The sequence below is a fragment of the Rousettus aegyptiacus genome, unplaced genomic scaffold (assembly GCF_014176215.1).
Source record: "Rousettus aegyptiacus isolate mRouAeg1 unplaced genomic scaffold, mRouAeg1.p scaffold_m13_p_9, whole genome shotgun sequence".
In the NCBI taxonomy this organism is placed as follows: Eukaryota; Metazoa; Chordata; class Mammalia; order Chiroptera; family Pteropodidae; genus Rousettus; species Rousettus aegyptiacus.
In genome coordinates, this window is record NW_023416312.1 from 89,993,101 (window position 1) to 90,016,815 (window position 23,715).

Here is a 23,715-nt window from a genome sequence, read left to right on the forward strand (position 1 = left end):
AAGATATATTTTCCTCTCAATGTGATTTCCAATTAACATCGTATTTAAAATGCATTTCCTCACTACCCAGTATAAGTAACCCTTTTAATTTAATTTCTACACCTTGGCCTCTTTTTTATTTTTACCTTTTTAAGCAATCTTTGAAAAAAATATATGTCTATATATAGATATGGATATATACATATGTCTACATACAACTTGCTCTAAAATACTGGCTACTTACAACTCTGCAATATAGAATTTAAAAAGTGAATATTCTTAGGTCTGGAATATTAACATAATATAAAATTGAACAGAACAGTGATAATTGCTAACATCTATAAAATGACATTGCATATTTATACAATCCGATGTAGTTTTTGGAACACTGTCCCATTCACTCTGGCCTCTTTTACAAAGGAGAAGACTGAAATTCTGAAAAGATCTAGTTATTTTCAAGTTGCATAAAAAGAGCATAGGTTGGGCAGACCTAAATCCAAGACTTCTGGCACCTCATCTAGTGTTCTTTTCATCACACCCAGTAGGAACCCCATTCTATGAACTCAAAATCCTAAGCATGTTCGCCCTCAGCATTGAACCAATGACTCCTACTGGTAGGTGTGTATATAAGTGTCTGTTAATAAATAAAAGTTACTTCTTTAAAATATCCAAGCTATTGTCATTGTTCAGACTGGAGGATTGAGCAGAACTTCTCATCTCCCGACATTCATGTACTGCTTCAATCTGAAATATGAAAATATAAGTTAAATTAGCATCTATGTAGGTATAGTTCTTTTTCAAGGAAATCTAGGTTAAATTAAGTTTTCTCTAGGTCCTAACTGTGCAGGTAAATTTTAAAACAACACTATGATTATTTTGTCAGAAATAACTTTGGTATGTACTAGTAAAAAAAATGATACGATTTGCCTAAGAGGACAAATTTAACATACTAGTTAGAATTTATTTTATGTATTAAGCACTGTTTCATTTATTTGGCACTTTGCGAAAACGAGATAAAGTCAAAAAAGTTGACTGTCCAGATAAAGTTCATTACATGAAGAACCAAAATGGCTTTTTAAATCTAATTACTTTTTTTTAATCTTAGGAATTTCTGATAGAAATCTTTCTAGGAAATATTATGTGTACCCCTGAATTCTTTAACCAAGTTTACAGAACATCACTGACTCTTTTGCTAATGACTTGGTGGCATCAATCATGAACATGAGTGTTATGATCAAATCGAATCATATACCCCAGGGCTAATGAGATGTGCAGAACTGTTTTTTTGAAATGGTTGTAACCTGTTCACCTGTCTCTGCTCTCTGCCACATGTCAGTTGTTGCTATAAGTAACGTCCCTGATCCTAAACTGCTGCCTTATTTTGCAGACTGTACAGAACTTGATCTGCCTTACTGAGTCAACTGAATGAGATTTATCACAAAATGAGGTTATTTGCTCTTCAGAAGCATCAGAAACATATTCTAGGGATCCTGGCTGTATGGGACAGCTGAGCTGAGTAAAAAGCTTGAACTCCAAGTAAATGTAGCATTACTTAGTAACAACTAGAAGCCGAAATGAAGTTCGGCATCTATCAGCTAAAATACATTTCCACAGAATACGACCCACTTATACGTGAGGAAAGAAACAAAAATTTATTGACTACTTTCTATATATTGTGTAGGCACAGTCCTAGATGCTTAACATACATCATTATACCAAATCCTCATGTCAATTTAGCAAGCTATGGTGTACTTATCCCCATTTTACAGATGGGAAAACTGAAGCTAAGAGAGGTTTAGTTCGCAACAGGGCCAAGGTCACTGATCTAGTAAGTGATGAGACAGAGTCAAGCTTATGGTCTGCCGCCTTTTTCATGCTCCCTCTTTAAGAGTATGCTTTGATTTATATCTGCTCAGTGTACCAACTGTTATCATCATTTCAAGACTATAATTAAGAATGGAAATACTGCATACTCTACTTATCAGATAGGTATGCACCACTTATTTCTAACATGTTTCTAAAATACAAGTTTGGAAACTTTTGAAACATATATTTATACTTTTAAATACCTAAAGATTGGGCAATTTGACTTGAATTGGAAGAATGTGAACATTTTGAAACTGGGTTCACCTGCTATAAATCTCACCAAGAAAATGTACAGAGCCACAGCCGCCTATTTTTTTCCTGGTGATATTTAAATGAATAAATAAATACACATAGCAGAATGATAAGGTACTCACGAATTGAAACTAGAACCTTAAGACATAAGACTATATAGTATTCAGCTGTTTCCCTCTTGAAACCAGAAATTGTGGCTGTACAACACAATTGGGCATGGCATGTCAGCACTGGCCTGCTAACAATTGCATAAAACACTTAGAACTATGACATGCCACACATTTTTCAAAGGACTTTACAGATATCAGATTATTTTACCTTTACGCTAACACCATGATGAGGGTGTTCTATTATTGTCCCCATTTTATAGATAAGGAAACTGAGTTCCACAGTACTTACCCAACATTATACAGCCAGCAAGTGATGGAGCTGAAATTAAAAGCCAGGCAAGTCTGGCTCTACAATCAGTATCACTATGACAAACTATCTCTTGGAGATATGTTCTCGTCCCTATTTAACATCAAAAATACGCAAAGGAAATGTAGGGTACTATGGTTATGATGAGGCTACTGTCTGCAGATACCAGAATATCATGGATAATCGAGAAGGAATTGTGTATCCATCAAGAAACAAACAGATGCCTTTTTTTGAGCCCAGAGTATGATCCATTAGAACCTGTCCTTTGTCCATGCTTTATACTTGTAGGACTGGAATCACTTATGAAAGAAATCTTCTTTTTTAAAAAAGATGCAACATTTATTTAGTTTTATTGAGGTGGGGAGGAGGGAAGAGAAGCTGGAACTTATATGAGATATTCTATAGAAATTATTCGGAACTTGAGCCAAGACTTGAGAAACTGCTCATACATCTGGGTATATGCCAGTGCTGCAATTAGACACAATGCAGCAGCAGCTTTTTCTTTTAGATTAAATAGGCTTTCAAACACATAATACTGGTTGAGTGAATTTAAAATATGGTTTAAGCCCCCATACTGATTCTGCAACTACAGCAATAAAGCCAACTTTGAAATAATTAATGATATTTACTTTTACGCTGCTCTGACTTTGTCTCCAGGTCTTCTTCACTGGAAGAGAAATATAAAAGAAGAATTTCAAACCAAATTAAAATCAACACTTTAAATAAAAATACATTCACGTTTATTAAATAGATAGTAATATTCTAATGTGTTCATATTAGTATTTTTAAATCACGTTATGCAGAAACAGTTGAATGGTTAGGCTTAGCTATATGATTTTTACTTTCTGAGTATGATTTTGCTATGTATTCACCCATTCTCTCACTCACCAAACATTTGCTTCATTGCCGAGCAAGTATGTAGCTAGGTGTTAGTGCTCATAATTTATTTGCATAAGCATTTAGTCAGATAGTAGCTCACTGAGTAACGAGGTTAAAAAGAGTTTTAAAAAAATAATTTAACAATTATAGCATTGATTTGGCACTTACTACATGCTGGGCACAATTTTAAGCTCTACACATGCATTTTCTTTTTTAATCCTCAAATCAACCCTAAGAGATAAGTATTACTTCTAACCCCATTTTATAGATAAGTAAGTAAGGTTAATATCTTGTCCAAGAAGCACAGGCGGTATTCAAATCCGAATCATCTACTGTCAGATACGTGTTTCTAACCACTATATAAAACATTTCTAAAGCATGTTAAAATGCTAAAACAAAACGAAACAAAACAAAAAACAACTTCATCAAAATTCCAAGCTTTAATCTTTCTGTTCTTCCTGTTTAATCTCTCTTTTTCTTTCTGTTTAATCTTTTTCTTCTGTTGACAGAGGCTGAGCCCCTATATTGTTAAGCAAAGAGTCCAGATGTTCCTACAAAGCCCAGGGCATGGTCCAGTCAAAGACTAGGTCATTTAAGTTCCTAATTCTCAGGGCTGCTGAAAAGGCTGCCACCCACACAGGCTGTGTGGATCTCTCTGCTCCATGAAGGGAACATAATTTTTGTCTTTTCCTCCTTGGCAGGAGCCATTGCAAGGCACATTCAGGGAAGGCTACGCTTTTATGTTCTCTAAATTTTATACTTCACTTTCATTTAAAAACATTTTATATATAAATTTTATATTTACATAATCATACATATAAATATAAATTAGACTATTGGCAATTACCATATAAAATTGATTTCTCAATTAACAGTGATGTCACCGCTTTAAAGACACCTGATACACAGAGCTCTGAATTTATTTATAAAGGTAACTTAGGAAGCTTCACTAATTAGCAGTATTAATGAATTCTTTGCAAATACATTAAGAGATGAAAATGGAACATACGCAACTTGTGAGGAATGCATCTTTTTCTGAAAAGCAAGGCAGATGAATTCATTCTTTTAACAATATAAATATGTATATAAAATTATTGAATACCTATACTATATGCTAAACTCCGTGTTTACTGCTAGAGATACAAACATGAATTGCACACAGTCACTACCCTTACAGGGCTCAAAGTCTAGTAAGAGAAACACAAAGCAGGGAATTACACTAGAACTGAGAAGAAACGAAGGGGCACTTGTTATCACATAGCTTGAACATCCAACAAAACTGAGTGCAGGGGTAGAGAGGCAAAAAGTGGCCTAGGGATGGGAAATCTGATGGAAGAGTAAAAGCTAGCACAGGGAAAAGGGAGAGGGGAGGGAATAGTGCTCCAGAGAGAGAACAATATGTGTAAAGTCCAAAAGGCAGGACAACTAGGGGCATTTGAGAAAGAAAAGTGGGGAGACAAAGAGGCTGCAGTTGTCAAGGCAACAGATGATATTAGCTTGGATTAGGAAAGTGGCAGTGAGGGATAGCACTGGGGATAGAAAGAAGTGGATTTTTTTGACTGATTAGAGGTGGGACATGAGTAAGAGGTGGGAGCTAAGCGCCCGGGAAGCACAGAGCTATTCACTGAGACGAGGAACATAGAAAGAGCAGGTTTGCAGGAGAGATGCAATCAGTTTGGGGTACGCTGAGTCTGAGGTACCAATAGAAAATTTGAGGCAGCAGAGTGCAAACGCAGGTTTGAAGATCAGGAGAGTGATCTAGACTAGATTTACAGATTTAGGAGTTCAAACCACATTTTAATCCTCACTGACAACGTTCTTCCATGACTTACCTCTATAGCAAATATTAATTCAACAAATATTTATTACATCCTGCTAGGTGCCAGCAGAAACTATGCTAGGTACAGGATTCTATTTGATGTAAATTAACGCAAATAAACAAAAACACAGAACACAAAAAATTTGATTTATTTTATGAAAAATTAACACACTTAGATGTGACCAAATCTTATATATCTGCTTAACAATTAAACATCTCGAAGAATTATTTAGAACTGCTTGTAATAATTCCAATTACTCACAGAGCAATTAAGTAAAAATTAACAAAGTTTGTGGCATAAGTAATGCTTTGATTTAATTTATAAAGCATGATGAATAATGAATAACATCATTTATCCACCCATATCATTTATTCAGTAAGCTTCCTTCTTCCTCATAAATACATTAGGCAGTCCTAAATTGCAGCAAATCCACACTACTCCCAACAAACAGTTTTATTGTGGATGACACAAGCATCTCTAAAATGAAAGAAAGCTTGATTTATTTTAAAATCGTCAATTGTTTTTCTTATTTTCTTTTCATGAGAGGTCATTTGATGAAGAGCATAATCTAATTTTTATATAGTCATTTTCCAAGGCTCAGTTTACTACCGAGACAATAATGGATGGTTATTTTGAAAAAGAGAGAAAGTTAACTGTAGACAGAATGCAAGAATTAATGCTGCTGGTTTTAGCTGCCAAACAGGTTTTTCACATGTACACAAACTCAGAGAAATGTACTGATGAAAAGTAGTAAAGATGGATACCTTGTGAAAAAAAGTTTACATGCTTGAAAGAAAGAGTATCCAGCTCCCACTGCAGAAAGAAATCGTAACACCATTAAATAAGAAAATCGGAAAGAAAAAAATGAAATAACACAAAATAAATGTACTTTTAGTGACTAAGGCAGTGCATGGTTCTTGGATGGTTTCTTCAGAACTATGTTCTTCAACCCCTTTGAAGGAGCTCAGATTTTAAAGGACTATAGAGAGCAAGAAGCCTTAGAAGGAAAGAATAGTCTAGTTAATTGAGAACTACAATTTTTTTTCATTTCATCTTCACAAGAACCCTTTGAAGTCAGTGGGTGTTAATGTCCCTATTTTACAGACAAAGAAACTGAGGCTAAAAGAGGTTAAGTAAACTACCCACAGCCAGTAAATAACTGAAGCCAGAAACCTGGAACCTGAGGTCTTAGGAAAATCAACCCGTTCTATTTTTATTCTCCTAGCTGTTGGTTTTTAGCCCGTTACTGGTTTCTTTTTTGTTTTTACTCTTTTTCTTGGTATCATCTTAGTCAACACTATTTATGGAATTGTTCATAGTTTTAATTATGAGTATATTTTTATATTTAATAACTATTAACTATATAAGTTTGATCATCTTAGCCTAGTTACCTGCTTTCCTCACCTGTTTTTAATGTGACACGTGCTGAGCCTGAGCTGAATTTTTATATTCATCATGCCTGGTTCAACCCTTCTCTGAATTTCAAAGTAGTTCCCATATATTAATGGATTGTCTGATTCTCTCAGATCAGAGAGACTGAATTTAGTTCCATGCTCACCCATTCAACTAACTTAAGGCCCCAAAGGTCAAATCACTCTTCCCTACGAGGCTCCAGAGGCAACTCAAGGGAAACTTTGGAGCAATGGAGTCATCTTATTTCCAGAGTAGTTCAACATCATAGTGAGGATAATTATTTTATCCCATAGACCACAGAAATGTATATTACATGGTTAAAACAAGTTTACAAAGATTAAAATGAGCAAATGGACTCCGACAGTTAATTACCAGAAAAATTGTGCTGTTTACTTGCACCTATTTAGAAAATACAATCTGTTCTATTATCTAAGCTATTCACTCACTGGAAGCTTATAAGAATCAAGTCACAGTTTACAGAGATAAGAAGAAAATATGCACAAGTGCACGCAGGCATATTTTTATCATGTGTGTTCCAGTTTCACATCTTCTTCCATCAGCTGCAGAAAAGCATGAGTTTGATGCTTTTCACAGTCATGACAAGGCTGGACTATTTGATACAGACCTGTATCATCCTGCACTGTCCAATATCACACTGGTGCTATTGTACGATAATGTCAACCATGATTCCTGCCTTGTGCAACACAAACACGACCAAAGTTGCTTAAATAAAATTCCAATTTATCAGGATTGAAAAACAAATTCAGTTTTTACATCAAGAGTAATAAAGTAAATAAGCACAGGAAAATAAGAGATAGAAAAGGTGAATGTAAAATACTTTACCAGGGTTAGGAGAAAAAAATGGTGTTTGAGATCTGACCATACTGTTGGAAGCAGGTACCACGAACTGGATTGGCCTCACATGCTTATCTTTTAGTTTCTTGAAACCAGCTTGTTGGTTCTCAAATATACTTCGAATGTTTTCAAGCTTGAATTGTACAGTCTGCATTTGAATCTACAGGTTGCATAAGAACTCTATGAAATATTTTCTGAAACGGGGTCATTACAAATCCTATTATATTTCTTAGATTCAGTCAAAAAATAATTTAGAGTTTAAAATATAACTAGAAGAAACTTAGGAAATAAATTGAAAACAGATTAATGTACTAACTTCATATGGTTATAAAACCATGAGATATCAAACAAAACAATTTAAAGAAGAAATTTAACAAGCGGTCATAAAATAGGTCACTGCATAAAGTGATTTACCCTTTAAAGGCTGCAAGGGATAATGGCTGGAAAAGAAGGCAAATTTAGCGTGAGAGAGCCACCAAGTTAAGTGCTGTCATCATAATTTGTTATATTTTAGCCTGAAGAACATTCTTGAGTTCTCCATGTTTTAAAAAGAGTCACTGATGAATAATATCCCGTTCAGCTCCTCTGAGATGATTTGAGGTGGTTAGCTAAGCTTAGTTGTTTCCAGAGAATGAGACTTGGTTATTGCCATGGTCATATTTCTGACTTTCTGGGGCATCCCTTACGATCTTCAGCTAAGCATGGATTTAGATACTCCTCCGAACTTCAATTAGACTATTAGATATTTTAGCAGCAAATAGCATCATAAATGTATTTATCTACAATGTGAAGAGAGTGCTTCATGACATTTCCAATGAGGTGATATTGAACTAACCTATAGCTCTGCACTCTTGTGAAAAACAGCTTCCACCTGCTCCCCCTTCCCCAAGAAGACTCAGATCCTTTCTTCAAACCTCCCTTCTCAAACTGAATAGAAAAGCCAGATCTGTGCCCACAGACCATCTGTTGGAGGTCACTGCAGTGTAAAGAAAATACGTTTGGCATAGGGTTCTGTTGCCCAATATTCTCCTAGGACAGCTTTGGACCTTTCTCCAAGGATTCATGAAAAAATATATGCGAGAGCTCCAAATATGTGAAAAGAGCTTAAAAATAACAGAGTCAGAGCTCAAAAGGAAATTACTCTTCATTATACAGCAAGCATAAGCCTTTGGATTTTTTGATGCTCAATAGTAGCACTGATATCACATCTAATCCTTAAGAGAACTGTGCAATTACAATTTGATATATAGTTAGCTGTGAAGTAGTAAAACTCTTATCAACACTAGTGTAATTATAGTTTTAAAAATTTTGTTTACTTGAAAAAAATATAAACCTCTTACCTTGAGTTCAGGAGATAAAATTATATCAAATTCATACTGTAGGGTTTCAGGATCATAATTTATAAAAGGCAGAGTCATTTCAAGAAAATGTTCGATATCTCGGAGGGCTTTCTGAGCATCTTCTTTAGACTGAAACTTATCTATTTCCTGATTAGCTAGAAGACATTCTCCTTCATCACAGCACTGAAGAGCCTGGTGAACAAATCACGCACACACACAAAATACCCCATGAGTGAGTGAAGAAGAAACACGTCTGTTTCTTAAGACAGTATTTATCAGCCCTGGTTTCTGTCAATCAGAGTTGTTTTTGTTGCTATTAAAAAAGAAAGATATCTGGGTTGTACACCCGGAAATTCTGACTCAGTAGCTCAGGGCCGTAAGCTCCACAGGTATTTCTGATGCAGAGCCAAGGCCGGGAAGCGCAACATTTATTTCATAATAAGGAATTCATTCTGCAGCAGGAGTCTGACCATTCTCTCAACACTAACACTTGAGTTGCATGCTATTTTCCCCAAATCAATAGCTGAAATATGAAACTCCTAGTAAAATATAAAGTGTACTATAATTGCGTAATGATTGACGAGGACAAAGATAAAAGTTTCCTTGCCAGAGAAGATGTGCGGGTTAAAATGTTCACATTCAGGTATAACGCCTATAAGTGGTACCCCTATTCTACATTCCACTGCCAAGACCAGATCTTCTCTCCATTGCTTAATCATGAAAGGAGTCAGATCCACAAGCTGTGGAGGAATATTTTCCAGTCACTGTTTAATTTCGTATTGCTGTAACTATGAAATGTGGAAGGAATTTTAGGCTTTAGCTAAATGCCCCCAGGGCTTTAAAAAATGTTCTGACTGCCTAATATCACCTGAGTAGAGGCTTCAGAAATCTACCCAAAACAGAAAGGAAGCCATCACAACCATGATCTCAATATTCAGAACAGAGGCCAAAATTCTTACAATACTGACCTGCCATGAATTCTGCAGAAGAAATACTGATTAAATAAGCATAATCAAACTCAGACTTCTTACAAATTTAAATCCAAAGCTATACCAGACCCTGACCCTATAACTTCTGAGAAGGACCCAAGAAAAAAATATTTATCATCTTTTTTCAGAAATGCATCAGTTCCCATGCTATTACCTGCTGTAGGAGTTTATGCATTTTGAAGATCCTGGTGAGCTGTATCCGTTTGGTTTTGATCTCATTAACCAAAATATCAGAAAGGTAACGTAGCTCGTTGCACTTCTGACAGATCAAATCAAGTGCATAATGATGATTTGCTGCAAGTCTGTGTCCATGTAAAATCACAAACCGGGCCTTCGCTAACAGATCCTGATTTGGAGAAAGAAGTAAAACAATAACTGCATGATCTCTGTCCGAATACAGGGGTAAAAATAAAGTAACTAAGAAGCAAATTGGTTGAGCAAGGGAGATATACTGTCAAAAATATGATTTGATGTCATACTTCTACAGGCTGCAAAAAAGGCTTACAGTTATGGTAATTAGCTAGAACAGTTGATGTCATCAGAAGCTCACCCATTTCTGTAACAGAAACAGAAAATAACCAGCTGCCCAGAATGGGGATGAGATTTGCTTCTCTTGATATGTACAGATTTAGAACTGCATATATCAAATGAAGTATACAACAGCCAAAGAAAGCTAATGGATTTCACATATCTCAGCCTTGCAAATCTCGTTAGAGTTGTCATCTACCTGACCATTTTACAGGCCTGATGTGAACGTCACAAGGTTTCCATGTGAAAAAGGATCTTAGAAGCCTTGCTCCACTCTATCAACTGCTGACCCCACTTCAGTACAGTGACTGAAATATAGTAGGAGCTCAGGAAATGTTTGTCAAGATAAAATAAATAAAAATACTGAAGCCCAGAATGAAAAAGTGACTAACCTAGTTAGCTAGTAGGAAAACCAGGGTTAAAATAGGGAGGTGTTTAATGGGAAGAGAGTTTTCAATTTTGAAAGATGAAAAAGTCCTAGAGATTGGTGGCACGACAATGTGAATATACATAACACTACTGAACTGCAGACTTAAAATGATTAAGGTGGTAAGTCTTATGCATTTTTATCACAATTAAAACTAAAATGTCTCCAAAACAAAACAAATGAAAACAAATAAAAGCAAAACAAAAACAAAAACAAAAAACAAAGCCCCCCAGTTTCCAAGCCAGTTTGCCTTCTCTTTCTACCTTAGAGATTTGTAAATTGTCCCACAATCACAAAATCTACAAAAATAACTCCAGAACCGGTAGCCACACTGCTTCTCATTTTTTTGTTTTAAGGTGCTTGTGGTTCATCCATAAATTTGCTGAGAATACACCTTAAATACTATGGCCTTGTTCTCACATACGAGATAGGAAAGCAAAGCTAGAGTTTGGTAAGTATTAAAGCCATGAGTCTAAGCTTTAAGACCAGGAGAATAATGGCAGCTAGCCCTTTTGATTACTTACTATATATCCATATATCCCAGGTATTGTGCTGTTTTACCTACAATACCTAAATGAATCTTTACAATCACTCCACAAAGTAGGTCATTTCAACCCTAATATATATATATATATATATATATATATATATATATATATATATATATATAGACTTTGAGGCTTAGAAAATGTAATCAATTTATCAAAGGTTACACAGCTAGTAAGACTAAGTAGATTTATCTGTATTAATTTGGTTCAAACACAAATATCAAATGATGAATATTTTAAAGAATGATGTTTCTGTATGTTTCCATCATTTCCAAGTACCAAATAGCATTTTTTAACAAAAATTGTGGTATATTTTGTTTATCTTTTTTTTAATTAAATTTATTGGGGTGACATTAGTTAATAAAATTATATAGGTTTCAAGTGTACAATTCAATATTACATCACATGTATATTGTATTGTGTGTTCACCACTCAAAGTTAAATATCCTTCTGTTACCATAAAGTCCTAGCTAGAGCAATCAGACAAAAGAAAGAAATAAAAGGCATCCAATTTGGGAATGAAGAAGTCAAATTGTCACCTTTTACAGATGACATGATTCTCTATATAGAAAACCCTAAAGACTCCATGAGGAACACTACTAGAAACAATAAGCAAATACAATAAAGTTTCAGGATACAAAATTAATGTGCAAAAATCCATAGCATTCTTATACACTAACAATGAATTTTCAGAAAAAAGAAATGAAAAATGCATTCCTTTTGCAATTGCAACAAAAAGAACAAAATACCTAGGAATAAACTTAACGAAGTATGTGAAGGACCTACACACTGAAAACTATGACATTATTAAAAGAAGTTGAAGAAGACACAAAGAAATGGAAAGATATTCTGTGTTCAAGGATTAGAAGAATCAACATAATAAAAATGGCCATATTACCCAAAGAAATATAGAGATTTAATGCAATCTCCATCAAAATTCCAATGGAATTTTTTTAAAGAGATAGAACAAAAAAAAAAACCCCATCAGATTTGTATGGACTCACAAAAGACCCCGAATAGTGAAAGCAATCCTGAGAAAAAAGAATGAGGTTAGAGGAACAATTTGCCTGACTTCAAATTATACTACAAAGCGACAATAATAAAAACAGCATAGTATTGACAGAAAAACAAACACACAGACCAATGGAATAGAATTGAGAGCCCAGAAATAAACCCCAGTATATATGGGAAAATAATTTTCAACAAAAGAGCCAAAAACATACAATGGAGAAACCAAATAGCATTTTTGACATTTCTTCTAGCTTCTTCAAAATGATTTAGGAACTTGTTCCTATTGGTGGGCCTAAAACAGTTCACAACATTATCTCAGAGGCCTCCTGTTATAACTACGTGATTTACGCAGTGTCACCCAGACGGATGTTGAACAGAACAAAAATAATATAGACCAGTATTACTGAACGAATTATACAGATTGTTGCTGAGAAATTAATCATAAGGGTTTATGCTACTGAAAACCATCAAAATGTAACTATTATACTTCATAAATATAATGAACATATGAAATATAATCTTACCTGAGAATTTTCATCTAAGTTTTCCAACTTCTTTAATTTTTGTTTTATTTGAGATATATTCCCTGTGACATCTGCCAACTCTGCTTGTTGGTTTAATAGAAATTCAACTTCACTCACAAGCTAAAAATAGAAATAAAAAATAGTCTTAAAAGCATGGAAATTATTAAGCATTTTCCCTTAATAATCAAGTTCTATGGAAAATTCTATTAAATAAGACCATTGATATGGAAATATTATACATATGGAAAATATTTTATTTTATTCACAGAAATTGATATCATCTATTACATTTTAACCTCCTAAATATCAGTGTGTACTGTTGATTTATAAAACATCACAATGTACATGTGAGAATATGTAAATGTGGACATGTATGGAAGTATGTATATGTGTATATACTTGCATATATATTCCCTAGCTTTATGGTGAATGGTTCTAGAAACAAAGACCCTTTGGTAACAATGAGTACACCTAGCACCCAGATCTTGGTACACCAAAATATTTAACAGTAATAAATTATAAATCATTGAAAAACTAGGAAGCCATGAACCCAATAAATAGATACATAAATAAATGGGGAGAAGGGAAGGCCCTTGCATCTGGTAGCATGCCTATGTGGACTGGAAAGTGGGGAGAGAATATTAGAGATGGAAAATTTGCATTTCACAATCATCATAATAAAGACTGATTGAAGCAAGAATCATCAATTGATACTAAACCTATGGTAATCTTTTGATGAGGAGGAAGGTATTTGCATGGCCTTAAATTTTCTCCCCACATGTTTACTACTAGATACGGATGGAGGGGGTAGTAACTACACAGTGGAGAAATTCAATAGCACCCTGACTGGGTGATCAAAATCCATATCAACAATGAAAGGCAGGTGGACTTCATTTACCTCCACATGTGATACCCTCAGAAGGACACATCACTTATGTAGTATTCTAGGTGGTCATAGATTAATTGAATCATGAGAAAATGTCAGATGAACTCAAAATGAACATTTTATTTTTAAAAAATCTGTATTCTTCAAAAATGTCTGTGTTATAAAAGACAAAGAAAAAAGAAAGGCTACTGAAATGTTCTAGATTAAAGGCAACTAAAGAGATATGCAACATGTGGCCCACTAGACTAGATCCTATACTGGACAAGGTGAGAGAAAATGACAAAGGATAGTATTGAATCAACTGATAAAACTGGAGTCCTGATGATAGATAATACAAAAGTATTACACTATTGTTGACTGCGCTGAATTTGATAACTGCACTGTGATTATGCAACAGAATATTTCTATTCTGTATATTCAAGAATATCGCAAGTTTGGCAATATTCAAAAATTTCTGTAAGTTTGAAATTTCTAGACAAATTTTCTTTACATTAACTTCCTAACTATATACAGACTCTGTCTGCATGTCACTATGAGATACAGATTGCATTAGTGAGATTACAGTTCAAACAAACAATAATAATACTGATTAGAGGCAGCGATGACTTGAGCCAATAGAACATAACTACAGGATAAGAATTTACTATGGATGCACATTAACATATAAATAGAGGAATAATAGGTATGTTCAGGAAAAGTGTGTTTTTACATGTGTTCAACTGGGGAAGAGGGAGAGACAAAAATATCTGGCAGGACCAGAAGCAATCTGACCTAGTCTTACTTTAAAGAGGATTTTGAGGAGCATATGGCATTTTAAAATCTGTTTAAATCACAGTAGGGAAAGGGCTAGTAGTAATTGAGACCTGTGTCTAGAATGCAGTGCCCCTCCCAAATCTAATTCTGCTAGAACAAATAAAACGCCAAGGAAGTAAACTACTCATGAGTAGAAAACAAGCTGGCCACACAGACAACAGGAAAAAAAAGTGGGTTTTCCTTGGATTTCCTAGTAATGTATATGAAAGAGACTGTGAGGAGCTTGGACTGCAAAGAAAAGAAGAAACTAGGTTTATGTCTCTTGACCACATATGATGGATTTTCCAGAAGGATACAACTAGAACATACTTATAACCTTTTAAATAATATATAACCAAACATGATTTAATTTCATCCATCAGGGTTTTCATAGGTATAAATTGCTGGATCAGAAAAAAAATGTTTTTTTAAGATCATATTAAATATGGGCAACATAGATATATGGCATTTTAAAAATATCAAGAAAGAAGTTATTATTTCCTTGGAATGCTGTCTCATAGTCTGAAAGCATTTTATATCTAAAATTAATTTGAATAACAAACACCAGGGTAGATAGCAACTTTGTCCTTGTCATATATGTTAGCACATAAGTGCACTTTCATAGGAAGTAAGCCACAGAAGTAGAAGTCTTGGCATTTAGTAGTATTCTTCATTCAACGTCAAGACTCACTTACATTTGCCTCCTCTTCATCTCTCTATGGGTGTAAATGGACATCTTGTGAGACTATTTCTGATGATCAAGGAGTAAGAACCTCTGGCATAATGAAAATAAATGTATAAAGGAATGTTTGAACTGACCTCTTGAAAATCCTGCTCAAACTTCCATAGTTGCAGATACTGCTCCATTTTCATTTGATGTTTTTCCCAAAATCCATCAAAAGCACTTTCCATGTCATGTACTTGGGTCAACAATCTGAACAAAGAAAAGTCATAGAGTCCTTAAAAACAACAGTTTTGTAAGCATGTACATAAACCTGGTCTGGACGTTAAGAATTAAAGGCAAAGTCATGGTCCATGACACTTGGTCCAGGTAGATAGAGACCACTGGTGTCCACGGAACCTCTTTCACAAGTCAACTAATTTCTGTAAGACAACTCAGAAAGGAGTTCTCAGATTTCCAGAGGTCTAAGAATTCTTTCACATGTAACAGATTGCAGCAAACGAATGTGTAATCCCCTTTCCACAGTCTAAAATAAGAAACTCTAAACCAAAAAGTAAGTACTCACTTATTAATAGTTTGCCAGTCACCACTTATTTGATGATGTTCAAGTCTTGAACTGATAGCTTCTTCGGTGTCAGGCACTTCCAAATTTGTTAGCAAAACCTTTCCTTCTTTGGTTACAGCTGTTATATCATTCTGTACAAAGGCACAATAGGATGTATCAACCTACTAATAACCTAATCTGAATGACCTAAAGAGAAGGAAGCATATACCTATAGTATGCAGAACAGAAACAATAGTTCAAGAATATCCTTCGTTTTCATTACTGAAAAATCAAGGAATACCTCAGTACGTACCACAGAATCCAAAAGTTGTGAGAATCTCCGAGAAGCCTCTGCCTGTTGAGATGGATGTTGCAGTCACTATTTCCATAAGATCTTTACAGGCAGAAGTACCCCATGTTCCACTTGTAGTCTCCTCCTCTTACTGGTAGAAAGTTCTAATTCATTCTATTCTATTCTGCTAACATTTTTAATGCACTCCAATAGGGCAGAAGTAGCGTAATAAAGACTATCACACTAGAAAGCATACAAATACTATTAAATGCATACTCAGAAATAGTTAGATGCCTTTCCTACTAATCCTTAACTGTTACCCATTTCTTCCTGCCATAAGTATTATGATACTTCACATTTATATTAATTCATCATGAAGCATATGCTTCTATTCAGAAGGCCTTAACCTTGGATAATGGATTCTTCAGGCATGTAAGAGTGATGTGTGACTTCCTTCAGGAGATCCAAACATTTTTCTGGGAACAGGTTCCATGACACTACCACCAATATGAATAAGAACATAAACATTAAAGAGCTAATGCCGACTATGTGTCAAACACTGTTGTACATTGATCACATATTTTACTCATCTTATCCTCAGAACAACCCTACAAGGTATGCATGTATCATCATCATCACCATTATCATCATCAACCTCATTGCACATATAAAAAGGCTAAAAATCAGAGAGGGCAAGCAAATTATCCAATCACACAGCTTGTGAGAGACAGAGTTTTCTTTCCTTGAATAGTTTTGCTTTTAGGTTATGATTGAAATTCTCACTTTCTCTCCTCTTTTTAATTAAAAATGTCGCCTCTGCATAGAGCTTGTGTCTGTCAATGCCCACAGCAAACCTATTATCACAGGAACGACTTGAGTCATACAGGGAAGCACTTGCTCAGATCATTCTTAAATTTTTCAGGAAAAGCGAGTCTAAAACTACTTGGTGATTATCTGAATCGTGACTCAGAATCCTTCACAATCCAACACTCCAGGCAACTGGGTAGGAGAGCAAAATCAATTTGCTACTTACAGTCAGTCTATTGTAGAAAACATCAAGAACCAGTACTTTGTGGAAAAGAATGCTAGTAGTCAATTCAGTAATGTATGACTTGGTCACGATGCTAGTATAAGGCAGAGCCTGAACAAGAAACCAGGCCTCCTAACTCCTCCTCAAGTTCTCCTTCTCCATTTCACATTTTACCTGTGGTGGATGTTAAAATAGAATGGCTGTGTGCCTCTTGATTCACTCTAACTTTCCAAATCAGAAGGCCTTTCCATGAAGTAAAGAATACATGCTAACAAAAGTGATTGTGGATTTCTTATTCTGGAGCATTTATATCAACTGTTCTATTTAAAAATAAACAACTTCTTAAGTGAATGCACCATTTACAAACGGGATACTTAGCTTCAACATATCCTCTTATAAAGTATTCTTATTTTTAATAGTGTACTTTATAATGTATAAATATAGTTTTCATCTTTCTACCCACCAATCAGTGTGAAATGGACACACTGAACACCTCTCTAGAAAAAAAAGACCATGAAAATCTTTTGTCCATTCTATCAGACATACCTTTAACAGGTGATACCTTTCAGCACGAACTGCAAGAATTTCTTCTATCGAAGGAATATCATCTGGTAGTTCTGTCTCAGCCACTTCAGTTCCAAAGGACTGTAACATCTGAGCCATTTCTTTCACTGTGAGGGCAAAATTTTCTATAGCCTGCAAAGAGTCAGTGATTCTTTTAATGCTATAGAAACTCTGCCAGTGTGTCAAAACCTGGATCAGTAATCATATTTACTTTTATTTAGGTATGACAGCAAATACATATACTATGAACTCCCCTCTTCTAAGGAAACTTGGCATTGAGCTTGGCAGTCAACGCTAACTTTGCATCTAAGCCTCTGAGAAACTATAATCAGGTGAAGAGTATTCTTGAATGTCTTTTATCTAAATTTCTGTACTTATTTCTTGGATATTGATGAAAACTATTCTTAAAGATGTCACGTACTAAGTAGTTTCTTTTATGATCTCGAAAAACACAGAGTTATAATAACTTTACTTATGAAAACAAATGAGAGCATCGAAGCCACTTTATATTTATCATTTATGAACAAATACTAGCATTCCGAGCGAGGTGATGGACTGGAGTGATGAAGGAACATCTAGTGACAACAATTCATTTCAGGTTCTGTTGCCCTAAAATGTCAAGTAAGGTTTTGTTGTTTGTTTCCCAAATCAATTACTCAGAGAAAGAAGGACAACATATAAACCCTCTGTTTACCACATAGCTCAAGGTATATGCTCTTTTACTTATAGCTTTATCAGTTATTTAGGGCTAGATACTGCTAATTTTGACAACACACCTTCATATAAATGAACAGACCTGCTGAATGAAGAATAAGCATGAGGAAGGAAAACAGAGCCCTGACTTAATTCAATATCATTTAATTACTTCCTTCAGAATGGTTCCCATATCTCTGGGGTTTGGGGTAGAGATTTTTACACTACAAACTCACCCCTGTGAGTGACAGGACGCTTGCCTAATTGTAAATTTCTAGAACAGAAGGAATCTTTGCTACAAATCTAACTGCCTCGGGAGCAGCACTAGGATGATGAGATTAACAATACGACTTGCATCTTTTGGGAGTCTGCCATACGCCAGAGACCAAACATCTTACATTCGTTATCTCATTTAATTTTCTCAATATCCCTATGAGACAAAGTATTATTATTCCTATTTTACAGTTGGGAAAACTGAGACTCAGAGAGGTTATATAACTTATGCAAGGTTCTATAGCTAAAGATCAGCAGTGCTAGGATTTGAATCCCAACCCTTTATTTCTTCAAGTTACTACATGGCCACAGGAGGGAATGGACATAGGAAGATCTCCTTATTCCCTAGGTCTCTCCTTCAATTGCCATCCTCAGTGACTCTTCACCATTTCTAGATATTTCCTACGGAAGAAAATCAAGATGTTGAATTACATATGGATTTTAAAACCTAGGAGCCCCAGGAATCAGTTTTCCCAAAGAGGAAAAGAATTCTAGAACTCGATTTAAAGGCTAATATGAACTATAGTTTCTACGGTAAGGGCAAAAGAAACATACATTTCTGAAGATGATCCATTCACTGTGGCAGTACTGCAAGGTGCCGCCTAACTCAGGGGTTAATTGCTTGTCATCAATGTATGCCAGCAAATCACTAACTGAGCTCAGCATAACAACCTATATAAATAAGCAAGAAAGATACTGTTAACTGCCCTTCGTGGCATCCCCCCTCCTTTCAACTGTAAAATGACTTTAGCATTCATTCAGCAGAAATTTATCTTTTATAAATGGTTCTAACAATTCTTTCCTGTACATCCCCCCAACACACACACACTACCTTCTTCAGGTAATAACGGTTTTCATTTATCAAACATTTCTCTGTAAAGCAAAATTAATCTCCATAGAAATCCAAACACCTAATTCTCCTTGATCTAAAAATTTGTACTGTTAATAGTCGACCTTCTGAAAGAATGTTATGCCTACCACAACATAAAAGGGGTTTGTGTACTTATAATTTATCAGGAGAGACTGATCTTTGCAAAAGTATCAAAATTTATGAGCACTCTATTCCTAGCCCTAAATCCATATAAAAATATCTTTTAAAAGAACATGGTACTCTGAACTAGCTCAGGATGTAAGTTCATGGGAGTTCAAATACATAAAACACACACTCATTATTTCCTAAAAAAAAAAATCCAGATTTTATGCACACATGTACACATACGTATATACACACACATATATAACATATGTGACAAATATCTTTTTCAAAAAGAATTGCTTTGTTACAAGTCGAGAAATCTATTCCTTTAACAGTAGAAGCAGAAAACTTAGGTATTTCAAATTTACATTTTTGGAAGACAAATTCTATTTTTTTTTCTTTTAAATGCTTTGTGAGCACATATAAAACATCAACAGCATGTTACAAAGCCTTCAGGAGAATTAAAGGGACAAAAAATGTTTTAAAATACTCTTACCGGCAGTTTGAGCATAAAATCTTCATGGCTAAAACGAAATCCAATGTCTGTGAAAGTTCGTTGAAGAAAACTGGTTGGACGTAGAACCAATACCAAGTGTAAGTTCCCAGGGAAGGAAGCCTGTAGGAAGAAAGAACACAGGAAAGGAAGAAAAAAATGTTAAACCAGGCACTCAACTGAGCATATATCAGAAAACACGCAAGGAAAGGAAACAAATTTTAAAGCCATAAAAGCTACTAAAAGGACAAACTTTAAAAATGGATATTGATAAAATCTAAAAACATGAAAATAAAAATAAAAATAATGTAAGGTCATCAGGTCAAGATCGTTGCAATGCTCACAGTACAGAATTTTCTCATACTAAAGTAATTCCCAAGTTACAAAGACTTACACTCAAGCTTCATTTTGAAGTAGTTATTTGCACTCAAACTGCATTTATTCCCTGTAAAACAGTATTAGGAGGCAGGTTCCCAGAATAGCCCTAAAAGCCAAACGGAGCTAAAATACTGTGTAGCTGTAGTAAACGATGTAAGAAAACTATGTTATGAACTCAAATTTCATCCGAGCAATATTCACTGAATATCTTGTGTCCATTCCATGTATTTAAGTGAATGATTATTTAGCACTGTTAGCATTCAGTGTACACAAATTAATAAAATAGTCTCTACCCAGCTAGCAAGAAAATGACAGTCTAATAGTGTAGACCATTAATAATCATTAGCTCTACAGCATAATAAATTGATAAGTGAAACACAAAGGAATTAGAATGTACAACAGGAAGTGGTAACACAGAGCATCCTAGACCTAAGAATGTCAAGAAAGATCTCAAAGCATAAGGAGGAATTATTTGGATTGGAATGTTATTCTGGTGCAGCAATGTTTCCCCAGCATCTAGAATACTAGCACATAGTAGCTGGTCAAGAAATAATTGCTACGCAAAAGAGTGCAAAAGACAAAGAGGGAACCATACAAATTCAGTGAGGGATGGACTGTTATAGCCAAAAATTAATAATATATCACCACATATCAAATGCTTACTCTGTGCCAAGTATTTTGCCAACATTATCATAATTCTTCTTGATAATAATCCTGTGAAGTAGTCAGGCTATCATTTTCACAAATAAAGAAAGTGAGGTTCAGAGAGTTTAAGTATAACTTGACTCAGCTGCTGAAGCCTTAATTTGCACCTGAGTCAGTGCTCTTCATCACTATACTACCCCAGTTCTTCAAGAGGTTCCAAGAGGAAAGCTAGAGGAAAATGATGCTGGGGATTTAGACTTGGGAGATGGTACTAGAAAGATGGGCAGGAGCCAGCCAGTTCAGGAAAGACCTTGGGTTTTTCCCTGTAGGCATGGGAAAACTCTAAGAGGTTTTAAATAGCAGAGCAGCACAATCAGATGTGCACTTTAGAAGGATCACTCTGGTCTGGGGACTGGAATTGGACTACAGCAAAAGCAGACAGCTGAGCTAGAAGGCTGGTACAATAATCCAAGTCAGGGATGAGGAGTTTCTGACCTGGAACACAATAGCAGGGATGAGGGCACAATTTGGGAGGTACAATCTGCAAGATGTGGTGATGATTGTGTCTGATGAGAAAGGAAAATCTAAGACAATCAATATCCAAATTTCTGACTTGAGTAACGGGGTGAATGGTAGGTACAACCCTCACTGATGTGGGGAACACAAGAGAAACAGGTTTTAAGGAGGGGCATATGATACTGATTCCAATTCCTAGACATGTGGGGTTGGAAGGGTCAGCAGGACCTCCAGATGATGTCCCTTGGCAAACATATGTACAGGAAGGAAGGAAAGACATCTAGTCTGCGAATGCAGAGTCAGGAGTCACCTCAAAACAGCAGATTAAAGCATAATAAAGCAAAATATATCAAAAACATTTCAAATATAATTTCAGGCATACTGTAATATTAGTAATCGAACAAGACTGTACAATAAAACAAAAATTAATGAGATATTGTGGGGCAGGGGTAATAGGAACTGTACTTTTGGCTCAATTTGCTGTGAACCTAAATCTGCTTTAAAAAAAAATAAAGTCTATTTTTTAAAAGAGTAACTTTCATTTAGGTATAAGACCTAAGCTCTTAGGGAAATTACATTTAAAACTAGGGATTTAAAAAATTCAATTTGAAAGGGTGATAAAATAAACAATTAAGTGACGATGAGAACTAGAGTGAGAGAAAAGGAACTGAGTGTGATATAAACAGGTAAAAGAGCACGAACTGAAATCAATGATTATGAATAGGCACTAATTAGGATGACTGTCCAACTCAAGTGCCCCAGATAGCCATGTCTGTGCTACCCTCTCCCTTCATTATTTCTTCCCCTCTGCTATATGCTGAATGTTTCTGTGCCCCCAAAATTCGTATCTTGAAAAAAACCCACTGTGATGATATATTTGGAGGTGAGGCCTTCGGGAGGTGCTTAGGACAGGAGGGTGGAACCCTCATGAATAGGATTAGTACTCGTGGAAAAGGGGCCCCAAAGAGATCCTTCACCCCTTCTGCCATGTGAGGACACGGAAAAAAACACAACCTTCTATGAACCAGAAAGTGGGCTGTCACCAGACGCCAAATCTGCTGGCATCCTGAATATGTACTTCTAGCCTCTAGAACTCTGAGAAATAGATTTCTGTCGATAAGCCACCCAGTCTGTGATATTCTGAAATAGCACCCCAAATAAGCTAAAAAAAAGCCTATTATTCTTAATATTCCTAATGCCAACTGTTATCTTTCTTCATGACCTTGCCCTTCCAACACACAGTGATTAGTAGTGGGATGAAAATCTGACACAAGCAGGACCAAAGTCCTGCGCTAAGATTTCTCAAACTATAACTGAGGGAAGGAAACTTTGAGGGTGCAGTTTCAGAGCTACTGGTAGTCATGACTCCTGCTGCTGGAGAAAGCTTATTTCAAAGTTCAAAGCCACCTTTTAGAGAGAAATAGAAGCAGAGACAGAAAATCACAATGATAATCTATATCGTATCCTCTATTATGTACATAATGCATATTTTATGCACTGCATGGTACACACTTTCCAGTTATTATAAGAATTAATGAATATAAAAGCACTTTGTAAACTCTAAAAAAATAATTAATAAGGTAATTTACCTTGGATTCTTGGACAAGCAGGCTTAGTTAGAAAACTACCAGAATATGGTATGGATAAAAGCTTGCTAAAGTGGAGACTCTGACAGGGACTTGTGAGAATTCTGGACCTATTTTTAGATTGGGAGCACTGATTCTATTTCTATCCCATTCATTTTTGGAGTTAAGCCTTTTCTCCTGCACATGGGTAAATTACTAGTACTGTTATTATGCTTGTCTGCTTTGATCCAACTTCCTCCCCCCACTTTTCAATGCAATTGAAAGCACCCTACTTTTGCCAACACTTAAAGCAAAATTACTTTTATTCTTTCATGGATTCCAGGTTGATGTGGTCTCATAGTCTTTTTCTCTCTGACTTTTTTTAATGCATATTCTCCAATACTGAGTAGGAAATTTCTAGATGCAAGACCCTAGAGATGACCAACTTAAAGCCTAGAATATTCACCCACCTCCCAAATTGGGGATGGTGGTGCTGGTGGTGGGTACTATGGAAGCAGAGAAGGTCATGTGGGAACTC

The 23,715-nt window shown here is 35.4% G+C and overlaps 1 protein-coding gene across 4 annotated transcripts in view; it reads right to left on the reverse strand.

The window, feature by feature from the left end:
- The window catches only part of MCF2 (MCF.2 cell line derived transforming sequence), an 83,587-nt gene that overhangs the window by 22,530 nt on the left and 37,342 nt on the right, over nucleotides 1-23,715 (reverse strand). For 2 of the 4 annotated variants that reach the window (XM_016131164.2, XM_016131165.2), the window contains 12 exons: nucleotides 20,077-20,196; nucleotides 19,160-19,276; nucleotides 17,621-17,770; nucleotides 16,066-16,107; nucleotides 15,774-15,904; nucleotides 15,346-15,460; nucleotides 12,849-12,968; nucleotides 9,965-10,156; nucleotides 8,822-9,013; nucleotides 7,470-7,641; nucleotides 3,144-3,181; nucleotides 635-723 (listed from right to left, as the gene is read on the reverse strand). In XM_016131164.2, the coding sequence (XP_015986650.2) occupies nucleotides 635-723; nucleotides 3,144-3,181; nucleotides 7,470-7,641; nucleotides 8,822-9,013; nucleotides 9,965-10,156; nucleotides 12,849-12,968; nucleotides 15,346-15,460; nucleotides 15,774-15,904; nucleotides 16,066-16,107; nucleotides 17,621-17,770; nucleotides 19,160-19,276; nucleotides 20,077-20,196 (1,478 nt within the window). The remainder of the gene's footprint in view (nucleotides 1-634; nucleotides 724-3,143; nucleotides 3,182-7,469; nucleotides 7,642-8,821; nucleotides 9,014-9,964; nucleotides 10,157-12,848; nucleotides 12,969-15,345; nucleotides 15,461-15,773; nucleotides 15,905-16,065; nucleotides 16,108-17,620; nucleotides 17,771-19,159; nucleotides 19,277-20,076; nucleotides 20,197-23,715) is intronic. The other 2 variants (XM_016131166.2, XM_016131167.2) reach the window with 2 other exon arrangements.